The 26,739-nt window shown below is 41.8% G+C and overlaps 1 protein-coding gene across 1 annotated transcript in view; it reads right to left on the bottom strand.

Annotated features, from left to right (window-relative positions):
- The window catches only part of LOC123976939 (glutamate receptor ionotropic, kainate 5-like), a 203,242-nt gene that overhangs the window by 6,024 nt on the left and 170,479 nt on the right, over nt 1-26,739 (bottom strand). Inside the window, exons 14-18 of the mRNA XM_046059354.1 lie at nt 23,347-23,456; nt 22,285-22,458; nt 19,745-19,910; nt 18,013-18,238; nt 11,545-11,673 (exon numbers count right to left, since the gene is read on the bottom strand). Coding sequence (XP_045915310.1) covers nt 11,545-11,673; nt 18,013-18,238; nt 19,745-19,910; nt 22,285-22,458; nt 23,347-23,456 — 805 coding nt within the window. The remainder of the gene's footprint in view (nt 1-11,544; nt 11,674-18,012; nt 18,239-19,744; nt 19,911-22,284; nt 22,459-23,346; nt 23,457-26,739) is intronic.

Below are 26,739 nucleotides of genomic sequence, written 5' to 3'. Positions count from 1 at the left end.
TCTATTGATCGACTCCAGACTGTCCAGAACTCAGCTGCCAGGCTTTTAACCAGAACAAAGAAATATGACCACATTACTCCTATTTTAGCTTCATTACACTGGCTCCCAGTATGTTTTAGAATTGACTTTAAAATTCTATTGATCACTTTTAAAGCTCTTCATGGCCTCTCGCCTTGTTATATTTCTGACCTTTTAGTCCCATACGCACCAGCACGTACCTTGAGATCCTCGGGCAGAGGTCTGTTGTCTGTTCCAGAGTCTCGACTGAAAACTAAAGGGGACAGAGCGTTTGCTGTCAGGGCCCCGAGGCTCTGGAACAGCCTGCCCGAGGAAATCAGGTCGGCTGAGTCAGTGAACTCTTTTAAGTCCCTTCTTAAAACATACTTTTATAGGAGAGCCTTTCCCGATCTTATTTGACTTTATTTTATCCCTTTTTATTTTATTGTATTTTACTAATTTTATATTAATCTGTATTTTAGTATTTTCAATGTTTTCATGCTTTTATCTTGTATTGTTTTTGTATTATTGTCTTTTGGGTATTATTGTCTTTACACTTGTTAAAGCACTTTGTAACTTGTTTTTGAAAAGTGCTCTACAAATAAAGATTATTATTATTATTATTAAAAAGCAGAGACAGTGTGTGACTGTTTTAGTCTACAATTATATAGGCTTTAAAAGGCTCATAATCCTCAAATACAGAGCAGGGAAGTCACACCCTTTAGTGGTTCCCAAAATAGTCTGGACCTGATCAGTAACACCAACTATTAATTCATATTCAAAATTTCAGCCCTTGGAAGTGAGCCTAAAATGTCAGACACTGAAGCACTTTAGCAAATGTTACTAAAAGATGAGTGACAGGAACAACCATATTTTACAAAAAAAGTGTAAATTACAAATTATAAACCACATGAACTTCTAATAAACTGTCTGTCCTTTAAGTTAATATGAGAAAATGCAAAGTAAAGTTTGAATGAATTGAATTTGTTTTTATGACTTTGTTAGACGGGCAATGTTAATAAGTCTGGGTTGGGGACACCCCACCAAAAAATTCTGGCACATATGAGTTTTCAACAGACTTTTAAAAAAGTATTAAAATGTCATCACTGAGACAATTTAGCACACAGACACTGTGGTTTTTTATGAAGTAATTTTTTTTCTTGAAAATCTACCCTAGGAATAGAAAAAGTCCCACAATAAAAGACTCACCCATATACACACTGAAAGTTTTGCATTACAGAAATCCCAATGGTCTTACATCACACATCCTGACGACAGTTGATGGAGCTTCGCCTGATATGTAGTGTGGCAGACCAAGCAAAGCGGCAGTCCTTCTCTCATTTGTATCCTACGAGACAAAGAAACATGCAGTAAGATGAAAATAAATGTTTTAGCAAAGAAGATAAATTTTGCCTAATGTTATGATCATCTGCTCTCCACTTACATCTTTCTGAAGGCAGTCCAAAATGTCTTTGAGTGATTGCTTCTTTCCAGTCTTGGTTGCTGCTTTGTTCACCTCCAGCAGTCTTGGGACCAGGCCATCAAGTCCGTCGAGATAAGATTCCAGAAGGTCTTTGGTGAGGAATCTCTTGAACTACGCCCTGATCTGAGAAGAGACAGATAGAAAATATAAGTCCAACACAATTCTGAACTGGACACAGTATACAGTATCAGACAAAACATGCTTCAATCTCTCGACTGAGTACCTGTCTCTCATGGAACAGTGCTGGCCATCTGGAAATGACTTCTGTGATGAGTGGCTGATGTCCACTAATCTCTTTTCTGCGCTGGGAAAACATAGCAACCATCAGGTCTTCTACCAGCTGGTGATCAGGGTCTCTTTTCAACATTTCAGCCTCCATCATATTGCGCTTCTCCCCCATGTTTTCAGGACTCTGTCCTTCAGGTGGATCTGGACAGTTGACCTCACCCTTCTTTGACTTCTTCACACTTTTTCCCTTCAAACCTCCTCCTTTTCTTTTGTTTACCACCACCTCAGGGCATCCTGCTGCACTTAACTTTTGCCAATAGTTTCCAAGCTTAAATTTCAGGCTGTCAAACCATGAGTACCATCCCTTTTCAGACCCTTCAGACTAGGATGCTTCTCTGCAAGTGCTTTGGCTACATTCTCATAGTGATGCCTCTCAGGATAAGCACTAATTTTTGACATACTGTCGGCCAGTGTCTCAAGGATATCAGTCTTTAAACCTTTAGGAATCACCATTACAGATCCATCCTTAGCATACCTACAACTGGCTTCTTTCAGCTGGAGCTCCACATCATGTGAGAACTGTGGAATCGGGAAGGGGTCAGGCCATTCAACACAATCTCCACTACTAAGAGAAGGGAGGCTGCAAGTGTCAAGTGAGAATCTCACTTTCACAGTTGCCCGTCCCACAGGAAGGTCTTTGATGTCGGTTAGGTTGCACAACTGATTATTGAAATCAGAAATCAGAAATTTCTTTTTCTGATATGACACGCAGCAGCATTGTAGACTACTTTTACCTGAAAAGACAAAGAGAAAAATATACAGTTTTAAATGTTTACTATAACCTCTTCATGTCAGTCCCTGTCACACACACACATCTATCCTCAAACAAGTTGTTCCACATTATTTAAGTATCAGTGAACAGAACATGGAATCTGATATTTTCTATTCTGAGTTTGGCCACTTCCATATTTGGTCTTAAATCTGATACTGACAAGATTTTTCACAATGCAACCTCAGTCTGAACAGTCAATCTGAAGTCAAAGAGATGGGTCACCTGAACTGAAACTGTTGCCATGAGACACTAACAGTTGTAGTTAAAAGTAGCTTTCAATATGTAGACATTTTCAGGCAATTTGTTTCTACAAAGCCATCCAGGTCACAAGCTCATCACTGTGGTAACAACTCCAAATCCGCACACTATGTAGTAGCCATTGTTCGACAACAAGACACAACTCAACTAAAAATTTTGCTGTCTTTCTCTCTTTATCCTTATCCGTTTTATTATGTGCTCACAAATGATCTGGCTCAACTGCAGATCCTTGTAAAAAGGAAACTTTCAACACTGAATTTAGTGGCCTCTATGTTTAATTATGTACTAATAATATTATCTGACAGACATGTAGTAAGACTTTTCCTCACAAGATGGAAACTTTTATGTAAAAGGTTCAATAATGAAGCAAGAAGCAGGGAGCTCGTGCTCCCTGCAGAAAGAAGCATTGCCTTTGAATACTTTGTTCCATTTAGAAAGATGTAAGGGGTCAGTCCAACTCTGTCAACATCACTGAATCTACTCAAGATAGCTTGTCTGACAGCAGTGTCTAAGACATCCAGGCACACATAAGACACCTTTGCAGTCTCAGTCTCAGGCTTGAAAAGGATTGGCATTTCAAGATAATGTGCCAATATAAGTTGATGTCTTGAAGCCAGGGTAAGCTGAATGTTTTTGAAAACTGTTGGCATCACGCACAACCTTTTAAAAGAAAGAATGTTTAGCCTTCAAACCGGATTGTCCAACACTCAACTGGAGGTCCAAACTTCTGAATAAATATGGGTAAAGCTCAATAAAGTGATGTTTGGAACGCAACCTGTTATTCGGGAAAACTGTCAGCAGCAACTGTCTGTGGTCCGATATTTTTGATTGTAAATTACAAAGTGAGTCTGGAGTGAAATATGTCAACAATAACTGTGTGAAAACCTGTCAATCTGTTAAGAGGACATTCTCGTTTTACACCATCAACAGACACAAGTTCACTCTGCTTCAACACATTCACAGCTTCACCATATAACTCTGGTGTTCGTAAAAAACAAAGTTTCCACTTCTGACATCACAAGTCTGTATTTCTTCACGACTACTCAGACAAAACCTACAAAACTTGTCCACATTAAAGGACTCTTGGAATCCACCTAAGGCGTGTGCAGCCAAGTTGTCTGCAGCCACATACAAGATTGTCCCTTTAACATTAACAACAAGTTTCTCAACAAACACACCAACTGTTTCTAGATGTTCAATGTCTTTTATCATTATGGCTTCACAACACTACTACAACCATAAATCTTGATATGTTCAGTCTTGCACAGTAAAGCTAGGTGGACTGATGAAAGTGATGACTTGTATCTTCTTGGCAAATTGGCAAGAGTCCAGTACACAGCACAGACTTTGTGTTTTTCCCGGAGGTCCCCAAGGGATTACAAATTTCAAAATCTTCAATGTAGAAGGTTATGCATTAACTAAAATCTTGACATGAGATAACAGGATTACTTTATAAGTTGTCAACATCAAGACATGACCTGTAGTGACCAGACTGTCCAACTGGTTTGTTTACTCTCAGTACATGCAGTATTTCTTCTCTTTTGAGTATACCAGAAAGTAATTTTAGAATAGGGACATAAATGACAGTATGAGACCTTTTTTGTGTACTCATCTTTTTCTTTGCTGGGTTTCCCTCGTGTAATAAACAAGAGGCACAAAAATCATTAGTCTGTATCTTAGATTATTCAATAATTTATTTATATACAAAAAGGTACAAAATATATGAATATGATATAATACAGATTAGATAAAGTTATAATTAAAATAAAATAATAAAAATAATGGAAAAATAGAATTGTAGCTAAGATCTACTTTGTTACTTGGACAATTTAGGGAGTTTTATCCTCCTATTCAGAACCTAGATAAAAATCCTGAAGATTACTCAAAGACCCTCAATTTCATTCAGATTAGCCTACTAGAATCATTGGACATTAAACTTTACATTCTATTAATATTAAATAATTCAAGTCTTAATTTCCTAATTCTTAAAGAGAGATTACTGACCCAATTTTGTCGGAGACCCATTCCCTCCCACTCTCTGGAATAAAAGTCTATCGGCCACTCCTTGTTGCCTCCAATATAAACCCCCCAAAACTACAGCCACGTAGGCAACATGGCTGATTCCTAACTGCGTCATCTCTCTCCTAGTATCCTAGGTCCTTTCCCGTGTTATTAAAGTTCCCGTGTTATTAAAGTTAAACTCTTGATGGCAATCACGGTTTTCACAAGAATTCAAAGATAAGACACAAATTTAGGCAAAACGGTATCATTTGTTTGTTCTCTTAACATGAATATTCTACATATACATTTCTATAACATCCTATGACGACTGTGATTACAGTAAACACTCTAAACTTTCAAGTTTCCACACCCAATGTTTTCTCACTTCCAGGAAGGCGTCAACTGAGGCATTCCCGTGTGAACGTAGGTTGACAGGTCGACTTCTCATTCTACAGGCTATCTTAAACATTTCTAAATGACCTTCACATTCATTTAGATATACATTTTTTTGTACATTTTTCCCAACTCCTCTCTCAAGTTTGTCTCTCTCTCATGTGCTGAGTGTTCCCAAAAGTTATTTGTATCTTGTTTTATGGTTTAAAATGTCAAATGACCTTCCATTTCCCGTCATGCGTACACAAAACTTTTTTCAGTAATCACTTTCACAGCTGCATCTCCATACAGCTCACGGTTTTTGGTAACAACAACCAATGAAAATATCTTTTTGGCAGTAGCTCCCTTAGCTATAGACGACAGGAAACATCCGTATCAGCACAGTTTTTCTCTTAAATTGTTTAATTATCTTTCCCCTACCTCATGACTGTTATTTATAAATGGTTTCTCTGGACGTAGTTCTTTAATTACCACACTCAAAACATATTCAACAGGTTCAATAACAGAAAAGTTTTTTCTATTAAAATGATTGCCTTTTATATTCTGTGCCTAGAGGTCCCTCTCTTGCAAGCAAAGTGAGTGGGTTTGAACTCTGTAATGCTTCAGTCAACGGTGATGTCAATTCCTCAGATGTGCAATTATGCACCGTCAGAATAGTTTTTAATTGCCTGCCTAGTTATTTGTACAGCACCTTCACCAATATCAAATAAGTCATCCACAATTTCTTGAACTGCTGACTTTGACACATGAAGGACTGCTTGCAGCCCAAGTATTATGTACAGGCTGAAAAACAGGTTCTGGCGACAGTAAACCTGGTTACACTAAATCATCCCCTTCATCGTCTACAAAGGCCTGACTGTGACACTTCACCATAAGTTCAGGTCTGAAATTGACAAAAGTAGCAGCATGATGAGACCGACTTTTATGGGCAGTAAAAGTTAAGAATACCCTAAACGTAGAAGAGCACCCTACAAATGGGCAATTCACAGTCTCTCGATTTCTCAAATGTTTCTTTAGATGAAGAAAATATTGCTTGATGTTGGTTGGAGCTGAAAAAGTACAAAGTTCACAGTGTATTTCACAGTGATTTGATGCTTTTTTGTGCTCCTTTATATGTTTTGCAAAATCCACATGGGATTGGAGGACTGTTAGTCAGTTTGGGTAAATGCAGCTCAAGCCCTGTCTTTCACGTCCATAAATGTCTTTGTAGTGACTCACTGTTTTTTCATTGTAAGTGGCAACATTGCAAAACTTACAACTCCATACATACAGTACATTAACTGAATAAAGCATTAAAGCCATAGCCATTTGAACTGAAAACATGACAAAGACATAATCTGTACAAAATTATACCAAAAAGGTACTCCCATTTAGGAGAGGTTTACACCACAACTTCAACACGCACTTTCACCACCTTTCACAAATATAGACAAGGCAAATATTGACAATTTCTTACTATTTTCTAGATATTACAAACATTAATTGTGCATTTTCTTTTTAACCTTTCTATCATTTGATGCTTTGGCGATCTCTTTTTTTGAATGCAGTTGATATTGACTATCAGATACAGCGGCTCAGGTGAGTCCTGAACCATCCCTTAGTTAGGCTGCTATAGGCCTAGACAACCGGGGCACTTCCCATGATGCACTGAGCTCCTCTCTCCTCTTCTTTCTCTCCCTCTGTATGCAACCTCATCCCATTATTGCATGTTACTAACACAACTTCTCCCCTTTCCGGTAGTCTTGTGCTTTCTCGTCCCTCTCCTCTCTCCTCCTATCACTTCCTGCAGGTGTTTCTGGCTCTGGAGCTGTGGAGTCTGGATCTGTGGTTGCGGGTCACCTGCTGCCCCCGTGTTCCTGCTCGACACCCTCTGCTGCAACGACTATTGTTACTAGTCCTATTGTTATTATTGTTATTATAATCATTAACATTACGATTGTTATCATTAACACTACTATAAATATCTACACCATTTTTTCATTCAGTCTATAGCAACATCACCTTCACTGTCTCCTAGTGCTGCTCTTGGTGGGAACTGTTGGGCTTCTGTAAATATCATCACAGAGTACGGTCTAGACCTGCTCTTTTATGAAAAGCGCTGTGAGATAACTGTTGTTGTGATTTGGCGCTATATAAATAAAAATGAATTGAATTGAATATATTTCATTGTGGTCACTTTAAGAAACAAGGAAGTACATCATGTTACAGGTGTTTAGGGAGAAAGTGAGCATGGCACAGACAGCAGTCGTTGTAAGATGCCTCTGAGCTAATCCAGCGACATCTGCAGACATCTTACGCCTTTGGCAGCATCGTGAGTATGGATTGATTCTTTATTGTTATCTACAACCTCTGAGTTTATTATTTTGGGACAATTTTATATTTGTGAAGTTTGATATCAGAATCTGCCATATTCATATTAGAGTTAGCATATTATGTATCTCTGTAGTAGTTTCACCTTTTCTTGCAACGCCATTAAACCTGTGGACAAGAGACCAACTGTCTTGGGGGTCTTGATTAGTGTTGTAGTACGGGATGTAAAACGTATTGCTTCAAATGCAACCAATAACCCTAATTAAAAATGAAGCCAAAATATCCCGGCTAAGAGCGCTGCCAGAGCCAGAGCCTGTACAGTAGAGATCAGGTTTGGAGCCGCGGTATCGACGTCCCAACCATACATCCAAATCCCAAGCAGGGCTCAGCTGTCAATCATGATGCCATGATGATGTTTTATAGCATCAAATAACGAATTAAAAGCAAACTTATCAGAAAAATGAACACTTGAACTGCATGATAAAAACTACCTAAAGTAGGTAGGTGGGTGCATTTATTGTCACAATATGACAGGTTATATAAAGAAATGGAGCTTTGTAACTCCCTTATGCTCCACAGCAGACAGCAAATATCAAAAGCAGAAAAAAAGAAATACATCAAAAATGGTAAACAGAAATAAACTATCATCAGTGGAGCAGTGCTGAGGATGAATTTGAATTTAAGAGTCTCATAGCCTGGGAGAAAAAGTCTGGTGGTGTGACAGCTGAAACTTCTATATCTCTACCCAGAAGGCAGCAGGGTGAACAGGCTGTCGCTGGGTGGGTACTGTCCTTTAGTATCCTTTGGGCTCTGCAGGCACCTCGCATCACCGATATCACTGATGCTCAGGAGATGGGTACCAATTATCCTATGGGCAGTTTTAATCCCCCCCTGCAGAGTCCTCCGGTCCCGGGCCGTGCACATCCCATGCCAGTTAGTGATGTTTCCAGTCAGGATGCTTTCTGTTGCTCCTCTGTAAAAGCTGACAAGAACTTGCCGTGGGAATTTATCCTCTAGAAATAGTCGTTTCTGAGCTTTCTTCACCAGCGTGGAGATGTGAGACGACCACATCAGGTTCTCTGGGATGCTGATTCCCAGGAACCTCAAACTGTTCACCTGCTCCACCTCAGCACCACTGATGTAGACAGGAGTGTGTGTCTTTATCTCCTTCTTCCTAAAATCAGTGATCAGCTCCTTAACGTTGCTGATGTTGAGCAGTAGGTTGTTCTCTGAGCACCACTCTGCAAGATTATGAATTTCCTCCCGATATGAAGTCTCATCGTTGTTTGAAATCCGTCCCATGATGGTGGTGTCATCCGCAAACTTCACAACAGGGTTCTCTCCATGTTGGGGGATGCAGTCGTGGGTGTACAGCATGAACAGGAGGGGGCTGAGCACACAGCCCTGGGGGGCTCCGGTGCTGGGCACTACAGTGGAGGAGGTGAGTCCACTTTTGTCTTGATGTTTTTGGGGAGCTGGGTTAGATAGTCCACGTTTATACTCAGTCCATGGCACAGTCAGTAAAGTATCTGTTAAACACAAACTTAGCAAAAATTGGCTTCAGCTCTGTCTGAACTGACCTTCTAGCTGCGCTAGAGACTCCGCATGCTAACATGCTCACTGTGACAATGCTAACATGCACGTTTAGCAGATATGATTCTTATCATGTTCACCATCAAAGTTTAGCATTTTAGCATGCTAACATTTTCTAATTAGCAGGTAACACAAAGTACAGCTGAGACTGATGGGAATATTATTAGTTCTGCAGATACTTGGTCATAAACCAAACAAATTGACAAATTAAATGTTCGACCTGGTGAAGGCGCTGGATTCAGAGGATCACCAAATATTTATGTAGTTATTATAATTTATCCTGAGGAGAACATGTCTGAACTATGATGTGGTGAAGCGACTGAGCATCTGGCAGAGACAGAGCCACGTGCTGCTAGTGTGGCTAAAAATATATGATTAGTAAACATTCAAACTTTAGTGCTAGCTTGCTAAGTTTCAACCATGCATAAATGTTTGCAGATTTAAGCAACACTGTAAGTTAAGCTATGTCCAGTTAGCAATATATATATATACACAGTATATATATATATATATATAAACATCTTTCCATCTTTGTAGTTTTTAGGTTCAAAAAAATCATTGTGAAAGTGGAAAAGGAATAACTGAGTAAAAGCTACTTGTCTCCTCTTGTTTGGTGTTACTTTACATAGTTAATTCTCCAATAAAAGAGAAAGAAATACATCAGAAAGGAAACAAAAACATCTAGACTTCATACCACCCTCAGCTCATAACAATCACGATACACTTCCTGATCTCATGATTTTCAGAGAAAGGACTGAAATGCTTTTCATTTGGAGGATTTCCTTTACAGTACATTTCTTTCTTTGTGAGGACATCTGGGGCACAGGGAGCATCAACACACACACAAACTGTACTGCGCTATCAGAAACAAAGAGCCACTTGATTAGTCTTAATGGGTGTTAACGGGATCTTAATGGCTTGATTTTCTCAGGCTTTTCAAACACACACACACACATCATTTTGTTCTGGGAATGAAGAAAGCTGTACGAACAGATGACAGCGAGCAGCTGATCAATACTCAGACAGGACTCCCATTCCCATTATGATGGGCTGTAAAATACGAGTGGACAAAGTCGATGAACAGAAACCGCCTCATCTTGTCACGGCGAGAAACATCAGGAGAAACAAAAAACATGTGTGTGTGTGTCAATAAAGGAAGAATCCAGTCATCGTGATCAATGCGGACGCTGACAAAAGACATACCGGGTGATAAAATGATGGCTGTTGTGTTGCATCAGAGAGGCTGTTTTAATGTTTTGTCTCATTTTTTTACCGAATGAAACATAATGCAAGCCGGAGGCAACGAGAGAATGACAATGACTCCTTAGGAAAAAAATATTGTTTTTATCCAGGCTGTGCAAGGGATGTCAGTACCATGTCTGTCTGTTGATCCACCATTTTGATTCTGACTAAAATATATTAACTATCAGATGTATGGCCTTGAGATTTTGTACAGACATTCATGGTTCCCAGAGGATGAATCCAACTGACTTTGGTGATTCTTTGACTTTTCCTCTAGCACCATTATGAGATTGGCATTTGTGGTTTTGGGTGAAATATCTCAACAACTATTGGATGGATTGTGATGAAACGTGGTTCAGACCTTCACGCTCCCCTCAGGATGAACTGTGATAAATTTGGTGATCCTCTGACTTTTCATAGTGTCATCCTCCGGTCAACACTTATTTATGACCAAATACCTGCAGTAATAATGACATTCCCATCAGCCTCAGCTGTTAACGTGCTACCCTAAGATGCTGAACATGATGAACATTATACCTGGAGTGTCAGGCCAGTGTTAATAATGCTGCATGAAATGGATAAATCAAAGAGAAACACAGGACGTTTAGTCAGTACAGGAAGTGTGTGTGTGTGTGGCCGAGCAGTGTGCAGAAGAAATGGAGATTCAAAGGAGAGAGAGAGATAACGAGGGAGCTGAGAGGGAGCGCATTAAAAGGAGAAAAGCCTAGTCGCAAAGTGCAACTAAATGCTGGGAAATTACAGATATCCTCACGAGCAAAGGATGTGGTTAGTGTTTAAAAAAGAAAACATACCATCGGGGCTGCCCTCACCACATCATACCTGGTTCTATGTTTTAGATTACAGATGCTTATTTATGGAAAATAAAGACCTGGATACCGTTTTCTGTCAGAGCTACCAGAGCTTCATGATGATAAACAGAGCTCTGAGGAAACGGCAGGTGCAAAACAAACACTGCAAAAGTGCACAAAAATGATGTTGCTTTCATTATGGAAGTGACACTTGGCTGATTTTAACTATATTATATATATTTCTACAAAACGCCTACACGTGGCCTGTTGCTTGGCCTGGACTGACGCTAGCCTGATCTGGCCCTGACCATCGGGGTCAATTAGCATCCAGCTCAATAAATCCTCAAAGAGGCATTCACTTGTATCTGTTCTGTACGAAGGAGTCCTGCAACACCCACCTTTGGCTCGGTGGTCCTCCTCTTTGGGGCACTGTCCTCCCTCCCACCAGCGTCTCTTCAGGATCTCCAGCCTGTTGCTCTCCTGCATCTGTAAGATCCCCAGAGTGATCTCATCTCTGTACGGAGAGCCTGAGGAGGGAGAACAGGAAAACAAACATGAATTCAATGTAGACACAAGTATTCTACTGCACCGACTCAGGAGGCATTCAGATTTGTTACGTTGTTAGAAGAGGAGGGCGCCTTTTTATACTTTATACAAAGTGATTTTAATGGGTCATCATTGGGTTTTCTCTGGACAGGACAGTAGGTAACTGTCACCACCAAAAATGGAGGAAAGCCCCAGGAAGTCCAGTGTGATCTGAGTCTTGATTGTCTTTCACATCTGTACTTTTGTTCATTTAGTCCATAACAAACAAAAATGATCCATCGTTGCCTTTAAGTTCTGGTCCTGACCGAGCGTTTATCATAGATACTGAAAGCGCTTCAGAGTGAAGGGGGAGGACTCATCACAACCACCCCCAATGTTTAGCACCCACCTGGATGATGCATGGCAGCCAGTTTGCACCAGACGCTCACCACGCATCAGTGTGAGGTGGATAGGAAGGGAAACTTGGATCATTAGCTCGCCAGATGGAGAAAGCCACGTTGGGAATTTTTGCCAGGACGCCAGAGAACCCCCCTATACTCTTTGCGACAAGTTCCATGGGAACACAATGAGTCAGATGGCAGCTCCCACAGCCTCCCCATCATTGCACTGAGGCATAGAGATCTTATTGTTAGGACCAGAGGGAAGACTGCCCCCTACTGGCCCACCAACACCTCTTCCAGCAGGCCCAACCTGCTTAGCTTCAGTCACTCAGCAGAATACAGCAGGGTACATGTTGGTGTGGCTACATGGATGGATAACAAGAGAATGGGTCCACAGACATGTAAAAGGCCCCTACCTCTACTACATAGGAAAAAGACCCCCAGACTGAAAGAGACACAAAACGACACTGCCAAAACTGTCCAATCAATCGTGGCCATTTGCGTCTCTTTGTGGTGGTTTGGGGATTTTTCCCGTAGTGTAACGGGAGGGTAGTTACTGCAGTTTCACTCGCATGATATCGGGGAACAGCTAATACACAGATTAGGACACAAGCTCAGGCCAACTGCTTTAGTGCAACATATGGATTTAATAGTAGTTTATTGCTCTCAAACCACAAATGAGCCACATCAGAGTGCAGGAGCGGCTTTTCAAGCGGTCTCGATTGGTGCAGTTTGTTTGTGGTGTGAATGAAAACGGAGCCACCAGAGTCGCTTCGTTAGCAGCAGATAGTAGATGTGGGATTTTAACATGAATTCAAAAGCTAAACTACTATTCAGTTCTACTGCTGGTCATGAACTGTAGAGAAAGCAATCTTGATGTAAATCTTTGGGTAACCATCAACAAGACAGCAAAAAAGAGTGACAACACGTGTTTAGCTTGGGTCTGTTTGTGGGGCTGAAATATCACCAACACTGTCCAATGAATGAGTTCCCTGTTGATATATTGTTCAAAGCAGTTTGAAAATGCACCATAGATTCCTAGAGAAGTGCTACTGAAGAAGAAGAAAGGCATGCCACTGAAGGAAAATGTGAGTTAATATTTAACTAAAAGAACTTTCTAACATGACCAAGGCAGGTCTGCAGATTGCTAAGTCTAACACATTCGGCGCGCGTATTTATTGAAGAGGCAGTGTGTTTATGAAGAATAAAGAAAGTAAAACCCACAGTTCACCTCTCCTTTGTTAAACATGTGCTGAGCTGCACTAACAGGCACAGCGTGGTCTTCACAGGCACAGCGTGGTCTTTACGGCTCTGTGGGTTGTTATATTGACATTTTCCTTCCAGGGAGCACATGTGCTGATAAAGTGAGAAATGTTAAGAGAGCAGAGAAAGACATGAAGCGGCAGCTGCACCTTTTATACAAAGCAAACATGCCCGCTGCTGTTTTGAATCTCATTTTGCACCTGAGCCCTGTGTTCTGCTATATTTAGATCTAAAGCCAGACCTCTGTGAGTGAGAACATTGGTTTCGCTGACTGATGTTTGTTTAGCAGCAGCAGCAGGCGTCATCCACCAACACTGTCTCCGAGACATTAAGTTTACTATTAATTAGCAACAGACTGTAAACAAAGATGCAAGAGAGCATCTCCACTTCCTCTCACTGCACAAAAAAGCAGCCAAAACATCTCAGATACAGGCACCGTGTGCGATTATGAACTACTGTTGCTGTGGAGCTAACCGGTAACAGAGTAGCCGGCCAGGAACATGTTCGCACTAGTCACAAAAGCTGTCGGTGATTCTTTCCATTTTCTGTTTCCTCCTCCTCTGGCACCATCCAACGACCGTTTCCCCGTGAGTTACGTACGGTACAAACACATTGCACCATGATTCACTAGAATAGTATTTTGCCAGGGAACATAATCTAACAAAAAGTAACTTAAATAAATTTGTAGACTATAAATTCAATTCAACGGGGCTTTATTGGCATGGGAAGCAGACGTTTACATCTCCAAAGCAATTTCTTGGGGACGGGTTGACACAGTACAGCAGGAGCATTTTTAATAATAATAGTAAATAATTCTAGACATATGAATATACCAAAGTCAGCTCTATGGTAATTCTTGAGTCTATCTTATGATATAATATATGGGTACCTGTCGTAAATATTTTGTCCACTACAGCTGTAAATTATCACGGTTTCATCCTTACCTCGTCCTCACTTCCTCCCTGCCGCTCTCGCCCATTCATCTTCTTTCTTATTCCATTAAAAAGTGACACTGACTTTCACAAAATGACAGACAGCAGGAAGTGTGCGGGTGTTTTTCAAGGTAAAATCTAAGTCTATGACAAAATTATGACTCTTTTACTGGTTAGATACTCCATATTTTAGAGTTTCAGGATGATTCATTTGTCACATCCTGACTTCCTTTTGTCTTTTTGTTCTTAACATAATTGATATGTGCCTTTTTCTTTGGAAACAGAACTCTTCCCATTGAAGCTAAATACCTCGTTTGGCACATTTCCAAAGGTATGACGGACTTCAGGGAATGGAAATGATTTCAGATTTTTCTCATTCTTCTACCGAGATCTCAGACTCTTTCTGTTTGCTGTACTTTATGCTTAGTTTTTCTTTATGTGAAACCCTTACAGGCAATAAACCTGATATGTGCAAGATACTTTTTATCCTCATCTTTGACGTTTAGGTCACGTCAATCTTATCTTCTCTCTAGTTATTATCTGTCATCAGTGTCGTGTCCATTGTTGTGTTTGCTGCGTTTCTGTTGTTGTCTATTTTAACTATACTCCTTCATACCTCCTCATGAAGCTGGTTATGGATGGAGGATGGTTAAGGGACTTTTGTTCCCCGAGTCTGTCCTTCACTCAGTGCCTCTTTCTGTTTTACAAAGTCTAAAGTCAGGGAACAAAAGCTTCTCATGTGCAGTCAACACCAACAAATCCTACAAATTATTTGACAAAACGTGTAGTTTGTAACTGCCCTTAAGAGGGACAGGGGACGAGCTCATTTGCCTGTTGCTTTAAAAGTTGGTTATGTTTAGGCAAAGATCTTAGTTTCGGTTAAACTTGCTAATTCATCAGGGTTAGGGGGCCTTTTGTTGTGATGGTTACACTAATAATCAGTTTAGGGAATGATGATGGAAACAAACAGAACTCCCGCAACACAGAAACCAAACTGGCTTTAGATTTAAGGCAGCTGCAAATTCTCATTTTCTCCTTTTTAAGCTGATGCTAATCGCTCACTGTCAGTCAGCGCGGTTAGCATGGGAGACGACGTCTAACAGGGGCACCTGGGTGATTCTGCTGCTTTTATTTTCACCACTTAACAGGCAGGTTGACTGACAGGCCGGTCTCCCAAAAACTCCTCTTGTTTTTTTTCTGTCTTCCCGCTGTTCCCTCTCCTCTCTCCACATCTGTTCCTTCTTCCTCCATTAACTATGCTAATCTATGCACTAACACTTATCACCAGAAACAAGTCTGAAGCAGATGATGAGGCGAGGCCTGACACCGGCGAAAGCACACCAAGGCCAAATTGGAATCAGGATGGATTTAATTTGCCAAGAACAGCAGCTGCACAAAGAATATGACCTGGTTAACTGCTAAAACAGAACCGACACACAAGGTGACGGAAAAAAGGTACCGCAGCCTCAATATATTACAAACAATATGTGCTGTGACAGAAGACTAAACCCAATTACACTTCACATAAACAAAGTAGAAAATATACACACAATGGCAGGTTAGTGCTCCGTTTCCAGGAGGAATCGAAACATCTGGCGGCAATAGCTGCAATCTTACTGGCTACTCTAAATAGCTCTGTTTGTACTGAAATCTCCAGAAATCACTCAAGGCCCGAATTTAGAGTTTACAACAAGATTAAAAGGAAAGGATTTTGGGAAATTTGCTTGCCTGCCAAGAGTTAGGAGAGAACAATGATACCACCAGCAGCTTGCTAACTTAGCATAAAGCTTAGCATAAAGACCGGACCAGAAAAACAACCACCTGTACAACAGCAAACTGTTGTTTTTACACTTTTAGCACATTTTGTTTGTGTGGATTAAACGACTTCTGGAGGCAGGCTCACCGTTTCCAGTCTTTGTGTTAGGGCAGGGCGGTATATCTGTATAATGAGGTATCCCAATATCATTTCAAAAGAGATATAAAATTAGACAATACCGTTTATACCAATATAGTTTGATGTTGAGTTAATTAATATGTTTCCGTAAAGTCCTGCCAGCGTTTGCTCGTCTCTCTCCTTCACCGCACAGCCCCACTCCTCCCTCTGCCTCTGCACGCAGCCGTCTACTCTCAAAGTCTCTAAAATCAACACGGGGGATATTTTACAAGCACCGACCAGGTAAAGTGACGGTGAACACAATAGTGCAGATGTAATTCGTAAGCTACCACGTTGGTTTTGTTTTGATAGGCTACGTTGTCAACACGCCTCCTCAACATGTGGCGCCGCTGTGGGTGGAAGAAAGACTTTACACAATGTATCCTACTACCGGATAAGACATGCAGGGAGAGACGGCAAGAAGTTTGGCATGCTGGCGTGTTTGCAGCAGACCATGTTAGGTCTGTGAGTGTGAAGATAACTGAAGGAGGCGGTGAGTGAGTGACACTTCAGATGGAAAATCAAGTATAATTAAAATGGTAAAATAAGATACAAGCTTAATTACTACAAATAGTAAGCTGCTAAAACAGAATGACTTCTTGGTCCATATCGCCCAGGCCTACTTTGTGCTAAGCTAACTTAGCTCGCTGCTGCTGGTTGCTTCATCCACAACGGACAGGTGCATTTCTAGTTTTGATTTTATTTCTGGAAAACATCAACTGAGAATCGATCCAAACCAGTCAGTTACACACTGAACCAATCAGTGAAGGATTACATGAGCATGTGACTCCCTGGCTGTCCCGTGCACACAAACAAACCTTCGTAAAGACCAACAGCTGACCTCCAGTGGTTGCTACAGTGATGCAGCCGTATGTCAGGGCATCTCTGTCTGGGGACATTAAGATCAATGGAACAGTGGATAAGCCACATACCTATGGTTTGATTCCCACTGTGACACATCCACCACTGTGTCCCTGAGCAAGACAACTCCAGGGGCGTGGGACCTCTGAAATATATAGCAATTGTAAGTTGCTTTGGAAAAAAGCGTCAACTAATCTATTAAATTTTAAAAGTTCCACAGAGAACACTTATCTGACCGCAGCCAGCAGTGATAGGATAGTTTTTTTGTTTGAAAATTTGAAGCAAAGACCAAATGACAGCCAGGTGTAGGAAGAAATGCTGATCTCTGAATGAAGGGGAGAAGTGCCTCTTTTGTACAGCCTGGTCTGGCAAAGACCAGCTAGTCTCTGCAGCTTTGTGACTGAAGTTCCCAGCTTTATACCCCCTCCAGACACACAGCACCTCAGGTGAGCAGCAGACGTTTCTATGCCTTCAGACTTTGCGCACTTTAATTTTCAGTTACGACTCTCGGACACACCTCTTACTGTCTGAAACCTGCATTTCTGTCCTTTCTTTCATGCCTGGCATGAAGAAAGCTGACCGGACACAAGATATGGATATCATACAAAATACCATTGTTCACCTACATCATAGAAACTGTTTCCACAGGAATTAGAATCATTCATATGATCACTGGTCTTTGGTACAAATCTAGGATATATATTTAGACTTGCACCAGCTTGCTTGCTGTTTGTCTTGGCATCAAGTTTTTCAAATTAAGTTTATTGATGATATAGATTAATTTGGCAGTTTTTCAACCAGTTCAAGTGTTCTCCGATCAGCCTTTTGTGACACTGTCGCTGAAGTTTGACTTCCAAAGCTTCCATTTCGCTTTCCTTCCTCTCTGAACTGTCTAAACTTGTCTTATTGTATGTGGCAGAGACATCATAAGCCGGCTCCTCCTCCACTCACCCAGAGGCATGCCGATGCCGTATCCTTTGGTGTCCAGCAGTCCTCCGATCTGCGTGAGGTTGCAGTTGAGGCTGCGGTAGTACTCGTTCATGGTGCTCTCCATCAGGAAGGCGTACTTGGAGTTGAGGACGCGGGCGATGCCTTCCTCTGTGCTCTTCACGAACACACTGGGCTGCTTGGAGTACATGTAGTTCCACATCCGCTGGTACGTCTGGTACCGCGAGTTCTGGAGGAGAGAGAGGTGGAGACGGGGTGGGTATTTATTCCACCTCTTCCATAGGTTCAGTTAAGGCCATCCAAAACAGTGAGTTTCATGTCACACTGAGGAGGGGGGGGTCTGCGAGATCATGACTTAACTTATGTCTGGACGGGCTTATTACACTTTAAATGAAAACACACTGCCAGTTCAGCAGCAGATACTGATTTACAGGATAAATACATAAACAAACCCCAGTTTGATTGATATTACTCTGGAGTGTCACACACACGAGAAGTTCATGTTGACATTTGGTTTCACACGGGACTCAAACCACGTCTCCTGGGTCAAAGTCCAGTGTTTGTTTGAACCGCCGCTCTTTCTCGCACTGTATTCTCACCTGACGCCCTGAAGGCTTTCTGGCAGCCCTGTGCATCTCATACAGACTCTAAAGGGTGCCATATGCATCTGTATAAGACGCATTCTTTTCATTATTGATTGTTTTCCCAGAAAATATTAAATGAATTGTACTGTTACACTGTATAATGTAAAATGAAGTTTAAGTTTAGTGTACAAAATTCGACTTCCAATGGGAGTCATACTTTTCCTGAGCCCAAGGGGATGTCTTCACCATTGTTAGTATTAAAATATATTACTAAGTAGTGTAACTAATTACTTTTCTAAAACGGTAATTTTATTACTAGTTAATAAGGCAAGTAACGCTGCGTTACTGTTACTGAGCATCTTTGATGTAAATCCACGACAGCTCAGCGGGACCGGACTTTGTTGTTCATGTCCGCTGAGACACTAAATGAAGAATGTAAAACGAGGGGGAGAGGCGTTCTGTCCACAGCTGTAAGCAGCTACTGCCATTGTTGTGTCACAGTCTAAGATGCAAAGAACATTGCCATCTAGTGTAAACTCTGTGTGACATCTGATTTATTGAAGCTTCTGCTGAAGCAGCACAGCGACGTGGAACTCACAGAAAGAAACTCCGGCAGCTGCTGCCACTGATGCTTGGACTCGTCGGGAGAGAGTGGCGTTAACATTTTGTAACTACTGAATACTGCTCTTATAAACAGGCGACATGTGCAGTAAAACCGCCGTTTAAAAGTCGAGATTTACTTGCTTTATTTTTTTATTTCAGCTGGTGGTGTAAAGAAACGTCAGGCCCAGGCTATATACTCTGTAAGAACCACACTCCTGCTGCTGATATGGATATGATGTTAGTTAAAAAGTCGGGGGAGAGACGCTTTGTTTGGGGGTGAAGGGGGTGGTAGGGAAAGCAGTGTTTCCCATAATTAGCCTATAATTTGGATAATCATCAACGGGGACGCGCCACATATTGACTTTCCAAATTTTTACTAGGCGTATTTAAAATCATTTTTGATTACGGTGCTGTACTGAGGAGCATATATTCGTGCAGCACCTCCTGGCCTGTTTCTCTCTCCCTCTCTCTCATGAACACCGCTGATTCGTTAACGTTAACGCAACCGCTAAAGTAAACCAAAAAAGTAAATCTAAAATTTTTCTCACCATGAAGAAGGTCATGGTGGATCCTCCGTGGATGGTCCCATACTGGATGTTGGTTTGATCGGCCAGATCGTCTGGAGACTCGATGGGAACCTCCATCCTCTGGACGGTCAGGAACGCCGCCAGGTTGGCTGTGTAGGACGAGATGATGATGAGGGTGAACGCCCACCTGAGAGGACCAGAGAAAAGAAACAGCTTTAACCTTTATTTACCCTGAAAAACTTTCAAACCATCCCTCTGTTTTTCCCCCCCTTTTCATTAAGAGCTGCGAGTAGAAGGCAGAAGAGGGACAGATGGAGAGCACTGCAGGAAACGTCAGGATTGTTAGTTAAAAATCATCAACCTAAACATGAACCCCGGCCGCAGCAGAGAGGAGCAGGACACCTCCACCGCAGAGGAAATGAGACGGAAGTGATGAGCAAGGGAAATAGGACGGGAGGAGAGGTTTGAGAGAGAGAGAGAGATGGAGGGAGGAGGAGCAAAAGATGGAGAGAGGATGCTGAGAATAGAGGTGAGGAGAGTGAGAAAATTCTCGATTGTGATTGGTGGAAAGGTGCGATTAACGTCCAGGAACTAGACATGTATGATGCACAGATCTAAATAAATGCACCAGTATGAAAAGCAACAGTGTGCTTGGAGCTAATGTCATTTGTGTAACTAATAAAAAAAGACGACACAAACAGGAACGTGTCCAGATCAACAGGAGGTAAAAAAATAAAACAGGAGAGGTGCATCTACAATAAAGTGTTAAAAAGCAGTTCTTCACACTACGAGTGTTGCTGGAGTTTGACCTCTTCAGCCCGACCAGCGCCTCAGCCAACATGTCAGTCAGACAGGCAGATAAACAGACAGACAGAACTCAGCATGTTGCAGTTTGTGCCACAGCCGTCATGAGTTTTTATGGGGCTAAGTGCCCGGCGAGGCTGAGAGCTGTCAGAGAAGAGATGCTGATGGCCCCTCCAGTCCTTCCAGCATCACTCCACCATCTGTCTGACAGCAGTTACTGGGAATGAGGAAGGAAGAAGACAAGTTGGGAGAGTAATCGTAATTTCATTCTCCACCACCAGCAGGAGGTCGGAGGTTTGGTTTGAATATTCTTCTTGTTGAAGGGAATATTTGTGGTAGACGAGGTAATGATAGCTCATCACGGTGTAAACATGAGCTTGCCGTGTAGACAGATGGTAACACTTGTGCACACATGTCGCTGGCCACTGACAAAACATCCATCCACTCTCTCTTATTCCTGTAACCGCTTATCGCGGGCAGGGTCGCCGGGGGGGCTGGACACCGAGCGAGAGGAGGCGTACACCTCGGACAGGCTGCCAGTTCATCACAGGGCTGACACAAAACAACCATTCACACTCACAATCACACCCACAGGGCAATTTAGTCACCAATTAACCAGTAACAACAACAATAACAAAAGAAGATTAGATTTCCAAAATTTCCTGAGAGGTAATTATACTAATTATGAAAGAGATAGAGGTCACCTGAATATGCAAAAAATTTAATTTAACATATCCAATGATAAATGAAAAAAGAAAGTTTTAATATGGATATAATCTAGTTCTTTGCAGGAGACGTCTTTGGAATATATAAGGACATGATTAGGAAACAACAGACCCAAAGAAATAAAGCTTTACCAAAAATACACTTTGAAAAAAATAGAAAAACCCACAACCAAAAGCCATCCAACCAAAGCAAAGCTCTCTGAACAATGCTTCACACAGTTTATCATATTTATGAGCTGCTGCAAAATCTGTTTGTGCGGAAAAATGAGGGTCAGATGCTGGGTGGATTAGGACGGAGGACATGAGAGGAGCGGAAACTACACGAGAAGAGAAACTGACTTCATCAGTTTCCCATCTGTTCACCTTCAGCTAATGTTCCTGAGGAGGGAGGGCTGGACAGAGGGGACAGAGGGGGGATATACATTTGTTTATGTTTGCATTCCTGTCTACTGTGTACTTTGTGTTTGTAAAAAGTAAATATACGGACACCAGAAGCTTCCCGAAGAACTACAGATTTCAGAACGCCAACGGAGGCACGTGAGGAGTTACAAAGTGCTTTCCACGGAAAAGGTAGGAAAAATATTAAAGATGAAAGCAAATACAAGTTAAATGAAGAAATGTAATGATAAAACGCAGGGACCACAAAATATTAAAAGTAGAAAATGAAAAAACATGAAATATTCCCAAAAGCTTGAATGTTTTGAGAAGCGATTTAACCTGTTTGATCTCTCTGAGGTTAAAGGGGAAGAAATAAAAATGTTTGTTATGTACTCTTTCCTGATGTTAAAAGCAATTATACTGAGTCTGAAGAGCGAGATATATAGTGAGCAGCAATCAAGAGAGCTGATGAGTGAAGGAGACCAAAAAAGCTTCATCTGCTGCTTGATTCGGCGCGTTTATTCTCTGAAGCGTAAAAACGTAAAACGTAAAACCCTCATCAGATTGAAGGATTTGGGGATACCAGGTTTCCAGGCTGGTGTTATTTAATCCTCCCTTCCCATAACACCCCACCCACACCTCCTCGGTACCAACCAGACTCCGCTGACGCAGCGGGTGGACAGAGCCCGGGGCATGATCTCTGATCCCTGCTGCATGAAGCCGCCCACTGGGAACCACAGACTGTTGCCCAACGTGTACTGGTTCTCCAGGACGTCCCGCCGCTCCCGCAGGCACGGGTGAGGGTTATACCACTCATAGGGGCTGAGCCTGAAGGGGGGGAGGGAGAAAAACTCTGTTACAAAAGTCAGAAGAAGCCTCTCAGTCGAGCTTTCACCAACACTGACACGGTACAGAAGTTACACGGTTGCGTTAGAGAAGGTTGAAAAGAAATCTTTAATTTCGCTAAAAAGTTTTCACGCTCGCTTTGACATGGTTTTTGCCTTTGTCGAAAAAGAGCTAATGCTAATGGGAGATGGAAACACTTTTGTCGAATAAGTTTCTCTACGTTTTTTTTTAACATCAGTGGCCATCAGGTTCATGCGACTGGTTTTGTTTCTGGTTTGGAACTCAGATGTCTTTATAAGTGTTTATTCGCTCCGAAGCAGCTATTTCACATTTCTCACATTTTTGCGACAAGTCCGCTTTAACTTTGCATGACAATTAGATGGAAACATGGCTAGGGAGCTCCTTCCACTGAGACGCTATAATAATTCTAATTTAAATTCAAATCTTTTACACTTCAAATAACAGTGAAACACATTCATTAGTAAATTGGCTGCACTATGTGAGGGGCTCTTACAAAGCACTTTTACTACCGAGTACACCTTGTATTAAAATGATTTTGTAAGAGGAAGTTTTTAAAAAGTGTTTCCATGTAATACAGCTGAGACTCAGCTTGACTCAGAGTTCAGATAAGAAACAGAAAAGGGTGAGTGACAGAGAGGAATTCAGCAGAGAGGCAGACACTTACAAAGACTAAAAAACAACAACAGAAAGAAACAAGACAGTCATGTTGTTTTGTCTTGTTCCACAGACAAACCCACAACCTCTCCTCCAACCCTCGGGACACATATGAAAACAAAAAAATCAAAACTGTGATTAGCTTTTATTTATAGGTGATAGACACACACACACAAACAGCCGCAGGTGAGTTACCTGGCGGCGAGGAAGAGGACGCAGCTGACGGCGAGGTAGGCCAACAGCATGAAGAGCCAGACAGCCGGGGAGAAGGGATCCAGGAAGGAGAAGTAACCCGGTTTACGACCCTGAAACTCACAAACAAAATCCCTCAGTTCATTTTGTTTCCATGAGAATTAGAAATGTTTAAAGTGTCCGCATACATTTGGCCACATTCACACCTGTACTTTCTACTGTCCAGTGTTACGCAGCTGCATAAAAAGTGCAAACGTCCCACTTAGTGTGACAGAAAATGATCAACTAGTAGTTCTAGTTCAGCCACGCGATTCAGAAAAAAATCACACTCCTGGAATTCTATTGTTTCCTGTTTTCGCCCCTTCAGCTCGTCACATTTTCTCAGCATGTAAACCCGCAATTCAAACAAAACAAGATAAATCTGCAAATTGCAGTTACAGGCTTTTCAAGCGATAACGACGGCCAGTTGATTTTCCCCAGCAGGACGCTTCCCACTGACCCCTTTCATCACTTCCCCTCCCTGCTGCTTATGTCGCCTCTGACCCCCCCTCCGTCCGCTGAAAAGGATTTGGCAGTGAGGAGAGTTGAGGAACTCCCAGATTGGACCCAATTACAGCAGATGACTGGAGCTGTAATGGAGCCCAATCAACTCTGTTTCTGCTTTTCCCCCCCATTTTGGCTCATTTAAAAAACACCAAGCGAGGCCGGCCAAGGCCTCACATCTGATGGGACTCGGCTGTTTTTGAGCCGTTTTTCATCTTGTCATTTTCGACATCAAGTTCACTTGATTAATTTGTCTAATTTTTTTCAAAATTCAAAACATGGCCTAATTATCTCCTGCAGAACTGTCCGACCTTCCTACCTACCGGCAGCTCTTGGAGAAGCAGCAGCCGGTAGCTCCTTCAAACTTCGCTATACCTTTATTTTTTTTCCGGCTTTATTGCTAAAACATGCATTACCTCTGACATAAGCAGTCATACAGTCATTGGAAGATGAAGGTGGGGTTTTTGGATTAAAGAGCAGCAGACCACGACCCACCCAGCCCAAAAAAACCGGACCAGGCACCACAGAGGAAAGGAAAGAGAGCCAGGAGAGGAGCCATGCTGGCCCAGCTTGGACTTAATTCTGCTCCCAAAGAGCCGGTCTGGACAAAATGGGACTCAAGTTGACCAAGCAACGGAATTGACCCATCGCTAAGCCCCGCCCTCCTTAGTTACTTGTCGCTTCCACTGTCTATCGCTGCACTCCCTGGAGAAATATTGTCAAATGTGTTGGAAAAAGCGATCTCAGAAAGAAGCAGACAGTTTTGCAGTTGCATTTTACATTTGAAGGTTGTAAAACGGACTCAAATGGACGTGAAAAAAATGAAAGATAGAAGCTAAAGCCTACAGATCACACAGTACAAGTGAACCACCGCATTCCCCCGACGACTGAGAGGAAAGACAAGGACATGGACGACCAACACTGTTCCTGTAGAGCTGGTCGGCCTCTATTCATTATTACAATCATTAAAAAGCAGAACAGCAGGGCTTTATTACGTTGCATTCAGTAGGAAGTTAGCTAGCGTTAGCTAACTAACATCACACTAGGAACAACCCACAGCCGACATGTTTCTGGATTTGTTTCAGGTTTTGGAAAGTATAAATCTTACTTCTCCTTTCAGCCTCTCTGGGTAGCGACTGTAACTATTACAAGTGCCCCAGGAACAGCGTTTGACCAGATCCTTTTGCATTAAAATCAATGGAGCGCAGTTGCTTAGTGAAGGGTCAATTAAGAGACAGTAGTTCCCATCTTTACATAGACCTGCCACATCAACGTCCCGGATCAAGCACTCGGCAGGTGGTCCATGTTCCCAGCTCGCAGTGCGAGACTCCGGCAAGATGAGAGGAAGTGGAAATGTCAGACTGTTTATTGTGAAGATGAAACTTTCATATCATCATCTGGTTGCTGCTGTTTACATTCACCCCAGAAGCAAATAAAAAAATGCACTGTGGAATGTTTGGGGTGTATATGTGTACGCAAATATATTTGAGTGTCCTATATTTACATTTATTCATTTAGCTGACGCTTTTATCCAAAGCATCTTACAATTGCTATACATGTCAGAGGTCGCACGCCTCTGGAGCAACAAAAAGTCATGTGCCTCATCCATTGCTCCATCACCACCAATATATATAAATAACTGTATATATTGTTTTGTTTAAGTTTAGATGTTACCATATTTTAATATAGGCCAACACTTAATTATGTGTAGTGTGTATGGCATGAAGGAAATACAAATTTCATTTCGTTATGCAGCCTTGTGCAGTATAATGACTAATAAACTTACCTTACCTCACTATAGCTGGAATTTTCTGATCTAATTTTTTCATTTAAATTTCTATTTGGGGAAATCTTGAATGGTTTCTATCAGAAGTCTGACACGAGCACAGTTTGAGTCTAATAAACAGTAGTGTCATTTACAGTGTCATTCAGTTAAGTTGCCATTCCATTTCCTCCCAATTACTGAACAACAACGAAGGTAATTTTAAGTTTCTAACATTTATATTCACTCAAACTTTAGTTTAATTTCTGCGCCGGCTCACACAGATGCCCTCAATAAACTTACAGCACTGATATGGAACCACTGAAAACACAACGTTTCTTCATGTTTACTGTGACAGATTAATTTGTTCTGTAGAGGTTTCTTTTTGGTCTGAACAAGAAAGGAGCGGAGGAACATTAAACAGTTATTTAACTCAAACAGCAAAAACCTAACGTCCTCTGACGCTGTATTTGCTGAGTTTGTTTGCTGTGCAGGAGGTCACGTTAAGTTTGTGCTTGATAAATAACAGACGCAGGTCAGATGGCCACAAACCGCAGAGCTTTCTTAAACCGTAGGAGGTTTACAGCATCAGGACAGTTCAGACGTGTGTCAGGCAAGCTGTCGGTCATCCAAACTCATTACACTCACTTTCAAGAGCTTTCCTTTCTGTAGTCTCAGCCTTAAAGTTCTGACTGCAGGGCTGTAAAGTAAAGTTCACTATTTGGCCAAAAGTATGTGGACACCCAAACCCTTATGTGACAGTTAGACTTTATATTATTATATTAAATATATTATTTTAACCCGTGTTCCTTAATGTGCGGCTCTATCAGCCTTCTGGTTTCGGTCTTTCCAGCAGATGTTGAACCTGCTGCCGGGATTTGCTCCCATTCAGCCACCAGAGCATCAGTGAGGTCCAACACTGATGTTGGCTGATGAGGCCCGGCTGGCTCACAGGTTCAGGATTCAGTTTAAGGTGCTCATTTGTACATAAACGTAGAGCCCGTGGTCCAGCACCTGGGTACATCTCAGACTTGCTTCACCCGTATGCCACCACTAGCCCACTCTTCAAACCAGGGCTTTCTAGTTGTTCC

This window comes from Micropterus dolomieu, linkage group LG09 (assembly GCF_021292245.1).
Source record: "Micropterus dolomieu isolate WLL.071019.BEF.003 ecotype Adirondacks linkage group LG09, ASM2129224v1, whole genome shotgun sequence".
Lineage (NCBI taxonomy): Eukaryota > Metazoa > Chordata > Actinopteri > Centrarchiformes > Centrarchidae > Micropterus > Micropterus dolomieu.
The sequence above is the reverse complement of the archived record's forward strand: the minus strand, read 5'-3'. Positions and strand labels throughout refer to the sequence as shown.